This window comes from Solanum dulcamara, chromosome 5, assembly GCF_947179165.1.
Source record: "Solanum dulcamara chromosome 5, daSolDulc1.2, whole genome shotgun sequence".
In the NCBI taxonomy this organism is placed as follows: Eukaryota; Viridiplantae; Streptophyta; class Magnoliopsida; order Solanales; family Solanaceae; genus Solanum; species Solanum dulcamara.
The window spans coordinates 6,503,314-6,517,916 of record NC_077241.1 but is presented as its reverse complement, the minus strand read 5'-3'; the positions used below and the strand labels follow the sequence as shown (position 1 = coordinate 6,517,916).

Sequence of the window (14,603 nt, the reverse complement as noted above, 5' to 3'; positions counted from 1 at the left end):
ATTAAAGATAAAATGAGAAAAATAATTTTGTTTTGAACTTCTAAAATAACAAGTATGAGATAAATATTTTGTTTAATAAGAACGATAAATATTTTGAGATGGATGGGGTATTTTCTTTGTACTATTTTTGTTTAAGATTCGAAAGGTTTGGTCGCATGATAAGAAGATAGCACTAAATGTGTGGATTAGATGCACGTTGATAGGGTTAGAACTAGTGTCATGTATCATAGAAATTCAATAATTTGTTTATTTATTAATTTAGCTCATTTAGATTCGTTCAAATTCAATCCAATCTCCTAATTTCTTTTAAATGCCAAATTGATCATCTTCATATAATACAGTTAAGCTTTTTTATAACATTATCAGTATATACTACACCTTTCATAAAAATACAATTTTTGCTTGAAATCAAACTTTTATATTATATTTTACTTCCTTATATCTTTTACCTTTAATAGTAACAATCGTCTCTATAATAGTACATTTTTGTAAAATTATTTTTGTAATAACCCTTTCATTTAATGAAGGATCAATTAAGTGGGCTGCATACTTAAATGAAGGGTTAATTGATAATTTAACCAATAACTTTTATTATTAAAAGGATCAAAAAGAGTGGTTGTTATTTTCAGTTAAAAGGAGTGGTGGTCCTTGCAAATTCCTTTCTCCTCAGTCCTATAGAGCAGAATTTTAGGGCAGATTTTGTTTCTTTATTTTTAGAAGAAAACAAGCAACTCATAGAGAAAGTTCTTTGGAGTTCAAGTACAGCAAAGAAGAGTCCCTTTGACCACTGTTTTGGGAGATAATAAGCTTCAAATTGAGGCATTTGGGGGTTGTTTTGGTTGGTGTTCTACACGTGTAAGGTTGTGGAATTTTTCATTAGCAAGGTAAGTGAGACTTTAAGCATTAGTGCTTGCTTTTCATATTTGCTTTGAAAAATGTATTTTTCTCTGCCTAATTCATGTGTTGGGACAGGCGTGTGCTTGACAGAATTTGTGGTTTTGGATCAGCCATAGATAGGCTATTTTGTGAAGAATATCAACTATTTTTTATAAGTTATATGTGGTGTGTTATTGGATATCTTTCTTCATTAGTGTGATATAGTTACTAGGGGCATACATAGCTGCCGCAATATGTTAGGGACATACCTATGCTTCCATAATATGTTAGGGGCTTTGTACATACTGCCGTAGTATACTTTGGGGCATTATATATGCTGCCGTGGACTTGTCGGGGTGATGGGTTGATCTCCTTCACTGTCATTTATGACAAGCTTGTAGTGTGGATTGAGTGGAAGCATGTAGTGCCCTTTTTGGGACATTTGGTTAGACTTATTGAACTTTATATTATGAAATATATTCTTGTGTATATCATTATGTGTTTATGGTATAGATGTATTTTCTAACTCTTATTCCAGAGGTATTAGAGTAGCGAGTCGAGGATCTTACTGAGTTATATTTATATATAGCTCACTCCTTACTTGCATGTCTATGCAGATACTGTAGCAGAAGGTGAGACTAGTGGCTAACTAGTTCGTTCGAGTGGATTCTGTCGCTGAGGTGAGCCTACACATTGTTAGTGGAGGCTACTGTTTCAGCTTTACCTATTTTTAGCTTATAATTTCTTTTTCATGGGCTTTGCATGTCCGACAATTGAACTCGTGTAACTCTATTTAGATGCTTCATGGTCTTATTGTGGAATTTGGGCTAGATATACATTATTTAAGTGCCTATTCTATTCATAAATCGATATAAGATTTTGATTTGATAACTATTTCATTTTGAGGAGTATTGATGAGTTTGGGAGTTGCACATATTTTATCTCAGTGTCTAGATAATTTGGTTAAGTGTATGGATATTTGATTCGCTCGACAGATGATGATAGCGGGTGTCAATCACGTCTAGGGGGTATTTTGGGACTTGCCAATTTTTTTGTAACAACTATTTTTTTTTTGGTAATATAATACAATAATTAATTATTTTTATAGAAACAGATCTCTAAAATTATCAATCATAGGTATTGAGATATTGATCAAATACTTTTCGCCTGTAAAAGTCAAATATTATTCAAATGTCAAATACCATTATAAATATATAATTACTATAGCAACAAAAACAATCTCAAAGCCAACGATACTAATACAAAGAGATTTAATTGTATACATAATTATATTAGCCTCACTAGTCAAATCTCAATATATTAAAAAATAAAAAATTAGATTATACGTATTTATTTTTTGCTTATAATAATTTATTCAAACACCAAATATCATTATTGATGTATCATAATAAAAAAACAACTTCAAAATCAATAATGTTATTATGGAGAAGTTTGAATCATTGATAGCTAGAACAATCAAGAATCTCAAAATCAGTGATGTTTTTTTTTGTTTTGTTTTTCACTCGGTGTCTGGAGTCCGTAGAGCCATGACTAAATCTGAATCATACACTGCAAGGCTCATTCGGGGGTGACGCTCCCAACAAAACTTTTGCCTTTCAAGGCTCGAATCCGAGACCTTTGGTTAAAGGTGAAACAGTTACCCCACTGCACCACAATTCATATTGGTAGTCAATGATTATTTTTTTTGATTTCTCATTTGGTGTTCGGTACCCACATTGAAATCGGACTAAATTCGAATTTGCATTAAAAAATCACACATCAAATTCGGAGGCACCACCTGTAGCGAATCCAAACATACCCAACGCCTCCTTGGCTCGCACAAAAACTCCAAAATCCATCCCGGATAAAGCCAAAGAGGCTATCTATGTTCCGCTCACGCAAATCCCCATGCCAGACAGGCCGCCCCCACTTGCCTTTTCAGATACGAGTGAGTGAGCGCTTTTTCTGCTATAAATGAATAACCTCTCCATTTATTTTCAAGCTTGGTCTTCAAACCGGTCTATCGCTCTTTGTCTTGTAGTGCAATATCGAGAATTAGGTAAAATTTATCAGCGGGGATCGCTATGCCATTAAAATGTTTTTGTTTAAGAAGTTCCTTTTAAAAGTTCTATTGGGCTAACGCACAATAAACGCTAATAAGGCTGAACCGAAAATCTCACCACCATAATAAGACTACTCTAAAAAACTTTCACTTGAATTGTGAAGAGTCGATTTTTTTGCGAGGTAAAGAACTCCCTAATTAAGACGAACTGTACCAAGGGACTCCCTAATCAAATGATGTTATTATGTAGAGGATACAGAAATTATATTAGCTTCACGAGTCAAAATTTATGGGCACCGGGAAATGCAACCCACCAACCGACACGCAACAGCATCACAAAAATGAAATATATGAAATCCCTCTTATATCACTATAAAAAAAAAACGCATTTATAACAACGCTAGTCTCGGTGCATTTTTTGGATCTGAAAAAAAAAACAATTCCCAAATCTAAACGCCATGGGAAGAGCTCGGCGATCTCTGCTAATTCCTTCTCTGATCTGCTCCATTTCTCTTCTTCTTACCTTCCACAATGCTTCCTGTTTCTACCTACCCGGTGTTGCGCCTGAAGATTTCCAAAAGGTCAGCATTTTTTCATCATTTTCTCGAAATTTCTTCATGTTTTTCGCATATAATTGAGAAATTTGGCTAAAGTTTGAAGCTAGATCAGTTAGATTAATCTCTTTTTTTTTTTGAAAAATGAAAATGTAGATATTCTGAAGCTGTATATATATATATTGCTATATACAATGCAATTTATCTTGTATCAAAATGTTTTATGAATGTGTGTGCATAAAATGGAGGTGCGTTGTTATTTTCGGATATCATGAGGCAAATTGACTCAAGTTTATCGGCTAGATTAATCTCTTGTTGGAAAATAAAAATGTAGAAATTCCGAAGCTGTGGATAAATTTCTATTTATGATGCAATTCTTCTCGTATCAAAATGTTTTATGTATGTGTGTGCACAAAATGGCGGTGCATTGTTAATTCTTTTTTGATACTTTCGGATATCGTGAGACAATTTGGCTGAAGTTTGAAGCTAGATCGGTTAGATTAATCATTTAAAAAAAAATGAAAATGTAGATATTCCGATGCTGTGTATAAATTACTGTATACAATGCAATTCTTCTCGTATCAAAATGTTTTACCCATGTGTGTTCACAAAATGGTGGAGGTGCTATGTTATTTTTGGATTTCATGAGGCAATTTGGCTAAATTTTGAAGCTAGATCGGCTAGATTAATCTCTTGTCGAAAATAAAAATGTAAATATTCTGAAGCTGCATATAAATTATTATATACAATGCAGTTTTTCTCGTATCAAAATGTCATACGTGTGCACAAAATGGAGGTGTATTGTCATTTTTGTTGATATTTTTGGATATCATGAGTCATATTACAAAAGTTTAAAGCTAGATAGGCTTAGATTAGTCACTTTTTTGGAAAAATGAAAATATAGATATTCCGAAGCTGTGTCAGTTTCAAATAAAGATATTCCGAAGCTGTGTACAAATTACTATATACAATGCATTTCTTCTCGTATCAAAATGTTTTACGTATGTGTGTGCACAAAATGGAGGTGCATTGTTATTTTTGTTGGAATTTTAGGATATATGAGGCAATTTGGCTGAAGTTTGAAGCTAGATCGGTTAGATTATCACTTTTTTTTGATAAATACAAATGTCGATATTAGGGGAGCCTTAGAGCAACGGTAAATTTGTCTTTATGTGACCTAAAGGTCACGAGTTCGAGCTGCAGAAGCAGCCATTAATGCTTGTATTAGGGTTGACTATCTAATGATTCTAATCACACCCCTCGGGCTGCGGCTTTTCCGCGGACCCCGCTAACACGGAATGTTTTATGCACCGGGCTGCCTTTAAATAAAAATGTAGATATTCTGAATCTACATATAAATTACTACATACAATGCAATTCTTTTCGTATCAAAATGTTTATGTATGTGTGTGCACAAAATGCAGGTGCATTGTTTTTTTTTGTTGATATTTTTGGATATCAAGAGGCAATTTGACTAAAGTTTGAACCTAGATCTGCTAGATTAATCACTTCTTTAAAAAATTTATAGAAATGTCGATGTTCCGAAGCTGCGTATAAATTACTATATGTGATTAATTCTGTTCTCGTATCAAAATGGTGAAAAACTACACATTTTAAATTGTTGATGAAACTTGAAAGTTTATTTTTTGTTTGAATATCTGGAAGCAAAGTGTCAAACATTTTGATTTTAATTGTTTGTGTTAATATCCTGTCTAAGGGAGTGTGTGTGTGTGTATTAGATGCTTTGTTAGGTTATTTACTGTTTGATTTGTGTTCGGTTTACATATCTCTATTGGTCTAGGTGTGGTTTTGTGCTAAATTTAATCATTTTGTTGCTTTGATTTGTGTGTATGTGTGGGTACCGTTTGTAGAATCTAATTGGGTTTAATCGTTTATATTTACCTTGATTGGTGAGATGTTGAATTCAAAACCATCTGGATTCACCAATCGAATGAATTGAGGAAAAACTATTGCGAGAAAGCTGAGAATGAAAAATTTGCGTTGATGCATAGTTACACCAATGCTGCTTAATGAAGAGAGAGAATGAAAACAATGATGCAGAATTGTTTAAAGATGTTAATTTGGTAAAGAAGAAATGAAATTTGTGGTAGTACACTTGTATTTTTGCCTGGAAACATACAGTAGATATGTGTTCGGGATAATACGTCTATACCTATTGATAACAATGTGTCCGGGCTAGCTTGTTTAAATCTCAATAAATCCACCAGATACCTGCTGCTTCACCCAACACAAGTATTGGGTAACTTTGTCCATCAATATCGAAGTATATGCGAAGAAATTACCTAGCTTTTATGCTATGTTGCTCAGGTTCTTCACTTTCGGTGTTGCACTTGTGTCGACATGATATGGGTTTGGGTGTGGGATCCGTATCGGATTTGGTAAACCGATTTTGGGATATAGACCAAAATCAACAGAGACATTTGGGACAAATACAATGATTTCGGTAATAAAAACAAGAGCTAAGGTGAAATTGCAGAAAATGGAATAGCTTGTATATTGAAATTTTTATGTCAATCCTTTTCCTTTTATCTCCTCTAGGATTCTCCTCTTGATCAATATTTTCTCCTTGAAATACCTTGTATAATGTCTCATAATTTAAGACATATAACTCTATTTTTAGATATTTGAATTACTTTTTAGCCAAATTCCTGCACCCGTATTTGTACCCCCGAATCTTAAAATTTAGATCACGAAGGATCTGACCTTTAGATCCGCACCCGCATTGGACACCTGCACCCAAGTCTGAGCAACTTAGCTTCTATGCCTCTATTAATTATGATCCTGGTATCCCATGGCCCCCTCCAGCTTTATTGAATGTCAGACCACACTTTTGGTCTGTGGTCTTGTGTTCTATACGTATATATTGTATGTATGTTTGTAATTCTGATTTATTTCCATTGTTTTTAAATAGATTTTATTACTTGATTAAATGGCAAGAACAAAGGGTTTGTTCTGAGTCTATTTAAAAGTTTCCCTCTGGCGATACTGTACCAAGTTATTTTTCTTTTACTTAGCCACGGCCTTTACGACTTCCATTCTGACGGCATATGCAATCTAACAATGTCTCTTGGAATACAAGTCAACCTTTCTCAATCAGTTGGTTTCTGGTTTCTGTCATGAAGACAGCTAGTAAATTTTGTGCTATGTGAATAATCAAGGTTTTCCTGGGAGACTCCATGATTCTGATTCGGTGCTTCCCTCTTTTTCCTCCCTTTCATTTGTCTAAAATGAAATTTATTGCCTTCAATATAAGTAACATTCTCTATTTTATTCTGAACCATGAATTTTTGTAGAAATGTATTGTCGATTGATTTTTCAAGTAATGTACCATGTTTTCTAGCATGCTTGTTTATTGTGGAATCATTTGTATGGCAAAAGTGCCAATTTAATTCCCTCGGAAGAATTGTATTTGTGCATTACAGATTATATAGAGTTGTTGGGTCACCTCACATATATCTATGTCAGATTTTGCCCAAAAGTAAATTAGGCACCTACTTGGTTCATCGGCGAGTATTGCAAGTTGGATAAATTGTATATGGATTTTGTTTTGTGTGAAAGTTCTTTTACATGTTCTTGGGCAGGGTGAGTTTATTTTTTAAAATCATTGGGAATTTATACTTACCCTAAAAGAAGGGAATACATAGGCTTTTCTGACTCTGGAAGGTGATGATGTTTGTCACAGGGAGATCTTCTGTCTGTGAAAGTGAACAAGCTGACCTCTACAAAGACTCAGCTTCCTTATTCGTTCTATTCTGTTCCTTTCTGTCGTCCAGAAAATATCATTGATAGCAGAGAAAATCTTGGTGAAGTGCTTCGTGGTGATCGAATTGAGAACTCTCCATATACGGTCAGCTTAATCTTCTTTACCACTTGATTTATTTATTTTATCTTATGATAGCTGACTTCTCGCAGATGTATGTCTGTATTGCAGTTTAAAATGAGGGAACCAGAGATGTGTCATGTTGTTTGTAGGACTGTACTTGATGACAAGACAGCCAAGGAATTTAAAGAAAAAATTGAAGATGAATATCGTGTGAACATGTAGGTCAATTATTCTCTTGAGAAAACAGTGTCATTTTCCGACCTTTAAAAGGATCATATTCTTCTTAACTACTCTTCCTAACAATTTTCTGGATTCATGTGTCAGGATATTAGATAATCTGCCTTTAGTTGTTCCAGTTCGGAGGTTAGAGCAAGAAGCCCCTCCTGCCTATCAGCAGGGAGTTTATATTGGTGTAAAAGGACAATATGCTGGAGTAAGGAATTTTATTAATTTCCCATAACACCATGGAGAACTGATTTTATATGTAGAAGTGCTAAATTTTGTTATGATCTACTCATTTGTCTCGTGCGATTGCCTGCAGAGCAAGGATGAGAAGCATTTCATCCATAACCACTTGACATTTACTGTTAAGTACCATAAAGATTTGCAGACAGACTCGGCCAGAATTGTGGGATTTGAGGTCATGCCATTTAGGTTTGTTTTCAAGGCTATTCATATTTCTGTCAGCACTTATAGGCTGAGGCATAGTGTAATGTGTATGATTTCGCTTGCTCTTATTGTTTAATCTTTTGGTGCCAAAGAACTGATATGGCTGATTATAATCCAGCGTTAAGCATGAATATGATGGCAAATGGGATGACAAGACTCGTTTAACAACATGTGATCCACATGCAAAACGGACAGTATCTAACTCAAATTCTCCTCAAGAGGTTGAGACTAAACAAGAAATCATATTTACATATGATGTTGAATTCCAGGTAACTTATTGAATGTTATTAGATATGGCTACTCAATGGGATACTCCCTCCGTCCCAAAACAAGTGTCACTTAGCAAAAATCATGTTCATTAAGAAATCAATAAATACAATGTGTAGTTCACTAAACTACCCCAATTTAATAAATGTCTCGTGAAAATTGAACACTGTTAAAAAGATGGGAGTATAAGATTATAGTTGGAAAAACATACTAATTTTTGTCTTGAATTTCTAAGGTAACACTTATTTTGGAACAGAGGGAGTAATTACTAGTTTTTTTTGTAATTTTATATGTTGTCATTTTTCAGCTTAACATTTTGAGATTTATAGGGGATTCTGGTATTGTATAAAACAAATTTTCTATGATTCTCTGGTTTGTATTGCAGGAGAGTGATGTGAAGTGGGCCTCAAGATGGGATGCCTATCTTCTGATGGCTGATGATCAGATACACTGGTTCTCGATAGTAAATTCTTTAATGATTGTGCTGTTCCTATCAGGCATGGTGGCAATGATAATGCTGAGAACACTTTATCGTGACATTTCCAAGTATAATGAACTGGAGACCCAGGAGGAGGCACAGGAAGAAACAGGATGGAAACTAGTCCATTCAGATGTTTTCAGGCCTCCAAGTAACTCGGATTTGCTTTGTGTCCATGTTGGAACTGGTGTACAGTTTTTCGGTATGATGCTTGTGACCATGATGTTTGCCGTCCTGGGTTTCCTCTCCCCTTCAAATCGGGGTGGGCTAATGACTGCAATGCTCTTGCTCTGGGTTTTCATGGGACTCTTTGCAGGCTACTCTGCTTCCCGTCTCTATAAGATGTTTAAAGGTACGGAATGGAAGAGAATTGCTCTCAGGACAGCATTTCTGTTTCCAGCTACTGTCTTTGTCATCTTCTTCGTCTTAAATGCACTCATCTGGGGTCAAAAATCATCTGGTGCTGTGCCATTTGGAACAATGTTTGCTTTGGTGTTCTTATGGTTCGGAATATCAGTCCCTCTTGTGTTTGTTGGCAGTTACGTTGGTTTTAGAAAGCCAACAATTGAGGATCCAGTAAAGACAAATAAAATCCCCAGGCAGATCCCAGAGCAGGCTTGGTACATGAACCCCATCTTCTCAGTTCTAATTGGAGGCATACTTCCATTTGGAGCCGTTTTCATTGAGCTCTTTTTCATTCTCACCTCGATTTGGCTAAACCAATTTTACTACCTCTTCGGCTTCCTCTTCATCGTTTTCGTCATTCTGATAGTCACCTGTGCCGAGATAACCATCGTACTATGCTATTTCCAGTTATGCAGTGAGGACTACTTGTGGTGGTGGAGATCCTACTTGACATCAGGCTCGTCCGCACTTTACCTGTTCCTTTATGCTACCTTCTATTTCTTCACTAAGCTTGACATCACTAAACCTGTTTCTGGGATCTTGTATTTCGGTTACATGCTGATTGCTTCGTATGCATTTTTCGTTCTGACCGGTACCATCGGTTTCTACGCATGCTTCTGGTTCACAAGACTCATTTACTCATCTGTGAAGATCGATTGATGACTCCAAAGATTCTTCAGTTCACTACCCTCACTGGTTTGTCTGCCAACAAGAATGCTGTAGAAGATTACAATTGAATATCCAAAGTACTTGTATCCCTTTAGAAATCTTTATTTGTCCACCAATTTTTGAACATAAGATTATTACAATATTTTAGTAAAATTTTCCTGTATTAGTTCAGAACAAAAACTTTCTTTTTTGTAAGATAGTGTTCAGGCATCATGTAATTTCTTGCAGCTTGTGAAGTGTTCCTTCGAACACTTGGTGAAGTTGCAGTTCTAAATACATCTTCAATTGTACCCCTGAACAATTTTCTTAGTCTTAGACAAGATCCGATCCAAATTTTGGATTTAATGATTAAATTTACATATTTAAACTTGATGCATCTCTTAATAACAACAATGTCATACTCAGTGAAATTAGCAAAATCCCATTAGGTAGAGTTTGACGAGGGTAGAGTGTATGCAAACTTTACTAGTACCTCGTGAAGGTAGATAGGTTGTTTTCGTAAGACCCTCGGCTCAAGTGCAGCAAACCCAAGTAGAAAAAAAAAGAAAACAATGAATAAAGCATGGCAATTAATAAGGAAAACATTGTAAGGTCTACATGAAAGAAATAATACAAACAACTAGTGTGATAATCAAAATACAATAAACAACATATGACAAGAACTATAAAAGCACAACTAGTGCTATGACAGGCACTAACAAGCATAAGCCTTCGCAAGGCAAGACAACACTCTACCCCACTAACCTTCTATCCTTATACGTGACCTCTACTCTTTCCTATCTAGAGTCATGTATTCGGTAATATGAGGTTGTGTTATGTCGTGTCTAATCACCTTTCCCCAATATTTTTTCGTCCTGCCTCTACCTCTCCACATACTCCCTACAATCAACCTCTCACACCTCTTCACTGGGCATTAAACACACCTTCTCTTCACATCTCCGAACCATTTGAATTTTGCTTCCCTCATCTTGTCCACCGTAGAGGTCATTCCCACCTTTTCCTGGATAACCTCATTCATAATTTTGTCACTCCTAGTATGTCCACACATCCATCTCAGCATTCTCATCTCCGCAACATGCATCTTCTGAACATGTGAGTTCTTGATTGACCAGCACTACACTTCATACAACAAGGACGGTCTGATCACCACTCTGTAGAACTTACCTTTAAATTTAGGTGGTATCTTCTCATCACACAAGGCTCCAGAGGCAAGCCTCAATTTCATTCATGCCGCCCCAATGTAATGTGTGACATCATCATCGATGTCCCCACTATCCTGGATTACGATCCCAAGATACTTAAAACTTCCTCTCTTAGGGATAGTTTGTGTGGCAATCCTTACTTCCATCAACATTGAATTTGCACTCCAAATATACCGTTTTGGTCCCTGCCAAACCTCCGATCCAGCCTAACATTTACTTTATCCTTTGTCTCATCAATCAGTACTATGTTGTCTGCAAATATCATACACCATGGAACCTCTTTCTAAATAGACCACGTCAACTCATCCATTACCAAGACAAATAGGAAAGGGCTAAGAACTGATCCCTGATGTAACCCCATCTGAACTAGAAAGTGCTCCAAGTCTCCTCCAACTCCCACCGTTCTAATTGAGTCTTGGCTCCATCAAACATATCATTTATCGCCCTAACATAAACCGGAGTAATAAATGAAATGAAAATTTTATTATATATCACCCTTTGAATATAATAAATTCGATGTTTTTAGAAATATATTGCCAAATGACTATAGTTAATAATAAGGGTAAATTAGGAACTAAGTGCTAAATTATCTCTTGATTTGGCACATCAAATAAATAAAAGTGAACATCTATTTTTAGTATAGTGAACAAGTAAAAATAAGCGAAGAAAGTATTAAATTTCAAAGATGCGCAAGATTTGCTATTTTAGTAAGTGGTACATCGGAGCAGAGACGGATCCATAATTTAATATACAATAATAACTGATTTCACAGTAAAATATTTATGATTATTTAATAAATTTCTTAAAATATGTGTATAATCTTAATAAAAGTTATTGAGATCCCATGAATCCGTACATTGTACACTAGATTTGGAGTTCTTGTACGATTACTCTACGAATATATGCATGTTTTCTTTGTTGAAACAAATGCTTTAAAGAATAGTCCCTTAAAGTTCAGTGATTTCCAAAAAGAACACTTTTTTCAACTGAAATAACTATTTTTATTCGTACGACTAAAGTTATATATATTGATCGTGCAAAAACTTTTAACACAAACAACGTAATTTAATTAACTTATCATTATATATTAATTATCATTTTTATTAGGTTAGTTGCCGAATAACTACAATAGATACTACTCTTTAATTATCTTATAAATAATCTGAAAATCTTTTTTCTTTTACTTTACTGTCAGTGCATAAAACTTAAAATTAATCGGAAAAAGACTTTTTCTTCTATATCAACGCAATTTTCCTAGGTATGGTCAAAAAGTAATTAATTCACATACGAGAAAATTATGCTTACAAGATCTCTTTAGTCTTACTAATGAGATCGTTAAGACAAGGTTAGTTTTGTGTAAGTATGGCAAATGTCACAAAATAATGATTAATCTCTTCCACTATATCCTCCTATCCACTAAACAAAATCAACTCTCCTCTAAAATAGGCGCAAATTAATTACTCCCCACATACACTAAGTCCTCTTATTTCAATATAAAAATTCACCTTTCTATCTTTTTTCACATCACATCAAACATTATTTTATACATCTAAAATGGGTAATTTTAACACTTCACTAGTAACTTTTTTCTTCATCCTCATATTAAGCCAAGCTAAGGCTTTTAATATTACCACTCTACTTGATCATTACTCATCTTTTAGCAATTTCAACAATTACCTAACTCAAACGGGAGTGGCTGCCGCGATTAATTCGCGGCAGACCATCACTCTCTTAGTAGTTGAAAATAGCGACTTGTCACCCCTTAACGGGAAGTCGCAAGAAGTGCTCGCTAATATAATGCGCGTGCACGTCTTACTCGACTATTACGATGTCCAGAAACTGCAGACGTTACCTAACAAGACCGTGAAGGTACCGACTCTGTTTCAGACAACGGGTCAGGCTAAACACGATCAAGGATTTTTGAACATGACGGATTTGGGAACGGGAAGTATTTCATTAGGATCAGCTGCCAAAGGCGAAACACTCGGATCAAATCTAGTCAAATCTATTGCATCACAACCTTATAACATTTCTATAATGCAAATTAGCAATGTTATTATTCCATTGGGGATCGATTCATCAACAACTCCTTCTCTACCATCTTTACCGCCTAAGCATTCCCATGCCCATGCACCTGCCCCAATTAGTAGGGCACCAACACACTCTCCAGCTCATTCTCCCCATAGATCATCTGCAGCCCCTGCTCCGGCTCCACATGGTTTACTACCTAATCCCAATGCACCAACTGCAGATACTCCTGCGGATGCACCATCGACTGATACACCATCAGCTGATGCACCAACTACAAATGGGGATCATGAATCTCCTAGTGCTAGTTCTGTTTTAAGTGTTAGCTTAGTTTTCGTTGCAATGTCGAATGTCTTTCTTGTTTTAGTGATTTGATAACGGAGATTGATTTAGTAATCAATAACTTATTTTGGAAGCGAAGGAAATCCGTTTAAAGAGGGGTTGTATCGAGATCGGAGCCAATTATTTTAGTTTATGGGTTCTGAATTTCAATCGTTTTAATACATTTTTCTTTAATAAATCTTTTACGATACAAATTTAAATTAACCATGAAATCATTGAAGACACTGCTATTTAATTTGTATAATTTATTTTACCTATCTGGTTTTCTTCTCCTCTCCTCATTTTTCTTTCTTTCCTTCATCTGACATTTTTTTTTTCTTTAAGCGAAGGTTTGAATAGGAAATGATACTTATATGTTAGATTTATTATTGTTTAACAAAAACAACTCCAAAACATAGATAAATCATCATTTTTACAAGTTAATTTTACTATTAACTCGACAATGACTGAATTTTGTAAAATTTACATTCAAAATTTGAGCGCTCGAATTACGTGTGAAATCATTGAAATTCAAGAACAATTCTATTTCTAAAAAAAATAATTCAATTGTAACTTCAAACACATGCATCTTTTAAGTGCGTCTTAATTGTAACTTTTTCCTGCACGATGCTGCATGCACCTCAAACACACACGTCTTAAATGTAAGTTTTGCACCCTCACGATTAAAGACGGAATTAAAATTTTAATCTCATAAGTTCTAGAAATTTATTTAACTCTCTTTGGCGCACGTACGATAGCTTAAAATAATTTGCAAAGGATGATACAAAAAACTTTTTATAGCTGCCGAAATAGGCCAAAGCAGCAGGGTAATTACAGATAATATCTTGCTGAGTCATGAATAAGTAAAAGTATATGGTAGAAAAGGTATATCTCCTAGGTGTATACTTAAGACGATAGATATGCAAAAGCCAAAAAGGTTTATGATTCTATAGAATGGTCATTCCCTGAACAAGTGTTTGTGTCACTGTGTTGTGTGTTTGTCCTGACTTTTTTAGTATAATTAGACTTTTTTTTAAAAGGAAAATACAATGTCTTCATATTTGACTAGTCTTTTTTCTAAATTTATGATTCAGGTTCATTTCTTCTTACCTGGTAGCATTTACAATGTAGTCGTAGGGGCTTTGAAAATTTTGTGTAAGGAGAGAATTTGTGAGACACAAGTGATGTGTGAACCTCTTCTTATTCTGAGTGAATTGTGTGAGGTTAT

The 14,603-nt window shown here is 35.0% G+C and overlaps 2 protein-coding genes across 2 annotated transcripts; both read left to right on the top strand.

Annotated features, from left to right (window-relative positions):
* The first annotated feature begins 3,222 nt into the window (after positions 1-3,222).
* Positions 3,223-10,144, top strand: LOC129888926 (transmembrane 9 superfamily member 9-like). The gene is made up of 7 exons (XM_055963991.1): positions 3,223-3,519; positions 7,196-7,360; positions 7,445-7,554; positions 7,661-7,769; positions 7,878-7,990; positions 8,124-8,274; positions 8,658-10,144. The coding sequence occupies exons 1-7, from the start codon at positions 3,397-3,399 to the stop codon at positions 9,813-9,815; spliced, it is 1,929 nt and encodes a 642-aa protein (XP_055819966.1). The 5' UTR covers positions 3,223-3,396; the 3' UTR covers positions 9,816-10,144.
* Positions 10,145-12,580: 2,436 nt separating this feature from the next.
* Positions 12,581-13,429, top strand: LOC129890277 (fasciclin-like arabinogalactan protein 14). The gene has a single exon (XM_055965850.1). The coding sequence runs from the start codon at positions 12,581-12,583 to the stop codon at positions 13,427-13,429; it is 849 nt and encodes a 282-aa protein (XP_055821825.1).
* Positions 13,430-14,603: the final 1,174 nt, after the last annotated feature.

Coding starts and splice junctions, on each gene's coding strand:
- LOC129890277 (XM_055965850.1), top strand. CDS start 12,581: ATGGGTAATTTTAACACTTCACTAGTAACTTTTTTCTTCATCCTCATA.
- LOC129888926 (XM_055963991.1), top strand. CDS start 3,397: ATGGGAAGAGCTCGGCGATCTCTGCTAATTCCTTCTCTGATCTGCTCC. Junction 7,361..7,444: donor TTGAGAACTCTCCATATACG/GTCAGCTTAATC, acceptor TCTGTATTGCAG/TTTAAAATGAGGGAACCAGA. Junction 7,770..7,877: donor TAAAAGGACAATATGCTGGA/GTAAGGAATTTT, acceptor GATTGCCTGCAG/AGCAAGGATGAGAAGCATTT.